This window comes from Eimeria acervulina, genomic scaffold (assembly GCF_000499425.1).
Source record: "Eimeria acervulina Houghton genomic scaffold, Eah_scaff1090, whole genome shotgun sequence".
Lineage (NCBI taxonomy): Eukaryota > Apicomplexa > Conoidasida > Eucoccidiorida > Eimeriidae > Eimeria > Eimeria acervulina.
The window spans coordinates 1-4,808 of NW_013550390.1; the positions used below are offsets into that span (position 1 = coordinate 1).

The following is a 4,808-nucleotide window of genomic DNA, read 5'->3' on the forward strand; positions in this document are numbered from 1 at the left end:
ATATATATATATATATATATATATATATATATTAACCACGTTGAGGACCCGCGCGTTTTGTTTGGTGCGTGGGGAGGAGGAAACAACTTAAACTTCATTATGATAATATTTCTTTTTAGAGGTTTGTTTTGATTGTCTGTTAGGCCTTCATTTACATTTGTTTGGTTTGGAGACTGTTGTCTCAGTCTGTTCCGGTGTCTCCGTATTTGCTTGCTGAGGAGGAGACAGTTGTTGTCTCCAGTAAACAAGCTTCTCTTTTCTCTGTTTTCTTATCTGTCTCTTTGTTACCCTCTGCATGCGCTTTGATCTCTTATTGTCTCTGCCTATTTGTCTGTCTATTTGTCTATCTTGTTGTTGTTTATTATTCTTTGTGTATATTGTATGTGTACTCTTCTGTCTCCTCGTGTGTCTCCTTTAGTCCCCTGCTTCTATTCTGTCTCCTTTTGTCTCTTGCAACTGATTTTTGTATCTTTTCTGTCTCCTTTCATCTGTCTCTTTCCTCGAAGGAACCTCCAAAGGCGTTGTTTATACTATGAATAGGGTATTTAGGGCATTTGTTTCTTTTTCTTTTTTGATAGTTGAGTTTCCTTCTTAATATACCTCTGCACTTAAACACCATTAACAAATGCAATTGGGGGGGAGATGCCTCACTGCTGCCTTTATTATTAATTATTATTAATGGCTTTAGCAGTCCATCTAGCCCTATGGGGGGATCTTGCTGTGCACCCCACAAGGATCCCCACACGATCCCGTTCCCGATCCCAACCCCGATCCCGATCCCGATCCCAACCCCATTTTCCAGTTCTTCGATCCCGTTTGTTCGTGGGGAAGTTGTGTGCATTAAAACTAAAAGAGAACCTCTTGCATCACCTGAACGAGGAGACAGTAGAAGTAAAAGGAGACACATTTTAAATCGAAGGAGAGGAGAAGACAAACAGAGAGAGACAGTCTTCGTGCTGCTGCAGGAGACAATAACAGCAGCAGCAGACAGCAGCAGCAGCTCTAGTTTGTTAGAGACAGCTTAACATAGCTGTCTCCAATACACAAGCTAGATACTGCCCTGTTGGCCTCTACTCGTATACACTGTAGAGGGGACAGTACATAAAACCCTAAATATCTTCAATAAAGGCCTAAAAGGGTTAATAAGAAACAGCAAACATAACTACTACTGTCTATTTAGAGACAGGAGCCGGAGAAGGGGGGTTGTGCTCCTGGTGTCTCCTCAGTCCCCTCTGTCTCCACTGTCTCCTTTTTCTCTCTTAACTCTCACAATTCTTATTAAAAACCTTTGTTTTTAAAGGTCTGAGCAGATATACACCTGCATCAGCAGCAGCAGCAGGAGAGCAGCAGCAGCAGCAGCAGCAGCAGCCGGTACAGCAGCAGCAGCCGCTGCAGCAGCAGCAAGCCACCGAGCCTCAAGCGGGCCCCTTGCATAGGGGTGTGTGGCCTTGAGGTGTGGGGGTCTCCTCTATGGGAAGGAGGAGTTTTAATCTCCTTTTTAGTTTTCTTAAGGGTTTAGGGTTTAGGGTTTAGGGTTTAGGGTTTAGGGTTTGGGGTTTGGGGTTTTGTGCTCTTGCTGAACTCCGCCATGATGCTACCTGCTCTCCCCTCGCCTCCCCTCCCCGAGTGCCTATCCCTTCTTGTGGGGGCCCCCTCTTCTCTTTGTTGTTAGGGCCCCTCTTACCCCATACTTTGTCCCTCTTTATTTGCTGCTGTACTTCCTGCTGCAGCAGCAGCTGCGTGTACACCCGAGCACAGAGCAGCTGGGGTGCTGCCCCCGCTACCTAGCATGTCTCCACAGCTGCAAGAGTCCCCTTCAGGGGGCCCCTTAGAAGAGCCCCCCGAAGAAGGGGGGACCCCAATAGAATTATCTGGTGCTGTGGGGCCCCAGGGGCCCCCACAAACTGTCGACAGTGGAGGCCCTGAACTGGGGGCCCCGGGGGGCCCCCCTCTCCTGCTGCAGGATGAGAAGGGGCCTCATGAGAGGAGCCCCCCCTTCAGCCCCGATGGGAACCAGAGGCCCCCCTCTGAGGGGCCCCCCCATATCCCACAGGGGGCCCCCGAAGTAGATGAGGGGCCCCCACTGTGCACTGAACAGGGTATCAGGGGCCCCGAGAAGGAGGAGGGGGCCCCAGAGAGAGAAGAGCCTTTCTTTGCTTCTGAGGAGATCAAGAGTGCCTCTGCAGCAATACAGATGGGGGTAGGGGAGGGGCCCCCTTTGTCTTTCATTGCAACGCCTCCAGGGACTGCTCCTGGGCTTCAGGCTGGATGGGGCCCCTTGGGGGCCCCCCTCCAACCAGCTATTAAAGACCCTCTTACAAGTCCCCTAGGGGCCCCCTTAGAGGCCCCCGTAGATGCCTCTCTAGAGGCCCCGATGGAGGCCCCCCTAGAGGCCCCCTTTGGGGCCCCCTTAGAGGCCTCCATAGGGCCCCCTCCCCTAGAGGCCCCCTTAGGGGCCCTCCCCTTAGAGGCCCCTTTAGGGGCCCCCGTAGAGGCCCCATTAGAGGCCCCTCATAAGGCCCCCGTAGAGGCCCCTTTAAAGGCTTCCTTAGGATCACCCCTAGAGGCTCCCCTTAGAGCCCCCTTAGGGGCCCCCAACTCAGGGGGGGGCCCCCAAGGGGCCCCCCCTCTTTCTTCTGTGCTGTCACAGGAGGAGCTGTCGTGGCTTGGGGGCCCCCTGGGGGCTTCTGCAGATCATAGTAATTTTGTTGAGGCCTTGTATAGCCTTACCTTAGTTGATAAGACTCCTCCACTCCGCGTTCAGCAGCAGCAGCTGCAGCAGCAGCAGCAGCAGCTACAGCTCCAGCAGCAGCAGCTGCAGCTGCAGCAGCAGCAGCAGCAGCAGCAGAAGACGGCAGCAGCAGCAACATACAGCGCCGCCAGAAGGCATGACTCTTTTCTCTCTGCTGCTTCTACTGCTGCTTCTGTTGCTAGGGGCCCCCTGAATTGTTCAGAGGGCAGAGCTGGAGACAAAGGGATAAGGAGACAAGGAGAGAGGGGGGCCCCCCAGGTGTCTCCTCCGGAGTCACCGGGGGCCCCTTGGGTCTTCGCAGCGCAGGGCCAGCAGCTGCAACAACAACAACAACAACAGCAGCAGCAGCAGCAGCAGCGCGCGCTGCAGCAAGAACACTCAGTTCAGCTGCTCAAGCAGCAGCAACAAGCAATGCAACACAAGCAGCAGCAGCAGCATTTTCCGCAGCAGCAGCAGCAGCAGCAAGTGCTGCAGCTGCAGCAGCTGCAGCAGTTGCAGCAGCTACAGCAGCTCCACCAGATGCAGCAGCAGCAGCAGCAGCAGCAGCAGCACGGGTGGCAGCAGAAGAGGGCCCCCGTTGGCGCCGAGTTGCGACCAAACAACTTGGGGGCCCCCTCAGTTGCTTCATCATCGCAGGGTATAAATAGGGGGCCCTCTGGGGGGCCCCTGACCATACAACCAGCAGCAACAGAAGCAGCAACAACAGCAGCAGCAGCAACAGCAGCAGCAGCAACAGCATATGATTCTGCTTCAGTGCTTGAGTTGCAGCAGCAGGCCTTACGCTCAGGCCTTCAGCGTCTCCCTCAAGGGGCCGCACAGCAACTTCAATCTTTGGGGGCCCCCCAGCCATCCAAGGGGGCCCCCAGCACCAGCAGCGTGGTTGAGCAGCTGCTGCTACTGCAGCAACAACTCACCCTTCAGGACGCAGCAGGTGGTTCTGTTGCCCCTGCTGCTGGTCCTGCTGCTGGTCCTGCTGCTGCTGCTGCTGCTGCAGCTGCTGGAGTAGGGGACCGGCATCTCGATCTCTCTGCTGCACAATTAGAGACAACTGCTGAGGGGCCCCTCACGGCAGCCTCCGAGGGACAGAAGGCCCTGGATAGCAGTTTTAACGCTCTCTTGAAGTGCTATTTAGAGTTACTGCTGCTTAGACAGCAGCAGCAGCAGCAGCAGCAGCAGAAGCAACGGCAGCAGCAGCAGCAGCAGCAGCAACGACAGCGCCAGCAGCAGCAACGGCAACAGCAGCAGCAACAGAGGCAACAACACCAACAACAACGGCAACAACAGCGTCAACAGCAGCAGCAGCAGCAGCGGCAACAGCAGCAGCAGCAGCAGCGGCTGCTCCAGCGGGGCCTTCGAAGACACAGGGGACAAAGGGGGCCCCCGGGGGCCCCATTAGCAGCATTGGCTGCTGTACAGCAGGGAGGAGACCCTGCAGGATGGGCTGCAATTGCTGAGTATCTGCAGCAGGAACAGCAGCAGTTGCAGCAGCAGCAGCTGCAGCTGCAGCAGCAACATCAACAACAGCTGCTGCAGCAGCAGCAACAGCAGCTGCAACAACAGCAGCAGTTGCTGATCCAAGCAGCAGCAGCAGCAGCAGAAAGGTCCCCAGGGGGAAGAAATGCTGCTTTGGGTGTACTCGCAGCAGCAGCTCCGCGTACTGAGGGGCCCCCAAGGGGGGCCCCCCGAGGGGCCCCTGTTATTAATTTGTCTCCTCAGGGCCCCTTTGAGGACCCCATGAGGGCACGACTCCTGCAGTTAGCTGCAGGTACAGACATAGATTCATTTTCAGCAGCAACAGCAACAACAGCAGCAGCAACACCAGCAGCAGCAACAGCAGCAGCAGCAGCAGCAGCAGCAGCGCGCATGGCTCCCGATTTGCTTGAGGGGCCCCCCTCACGCCTCAACATGCCTTGGGGGCCCCCCTCAGTTTAGTTGTTATTGCAGCATCGTCTCTAGTTGCCTTAATATCTATTAATGATGTTTATAGATCTGGTATTTGAGATGTAGTAAGCGGGAGCAGAGCCGGGGGGCCCCCCCCCCCTCCCCTCCTAAAGGG

At 55.3% G+C, this 4,808-nt stretch overlaps 1 protein-coding gene across 1 annotated transcript; it reads left to right on the forward strand.

Annotated features, from left to right (window-relative positions):
* Positions 1–1,789: 1,789 nt before the first annotated feature.
* EAH_00055300 (hypothetical protein, conserved) lies at positions 1,790–4,684 on the forward strand (the record flags this gene model as incomplete). Its single annotated transcript, XM_013397684.1, has 1 exon — positions 1,790–4,684. The coding sequence occupies one exon, from the start codon at positions 1,790–1,792 to the stop codon at positions 4,682–4,684; it is 2,895 nt and encodes a 964-aa protein (XP_013253138.1).
* Between the last annotated feature and the right edge of the window lie 124 nt (positions 4,685–4,808).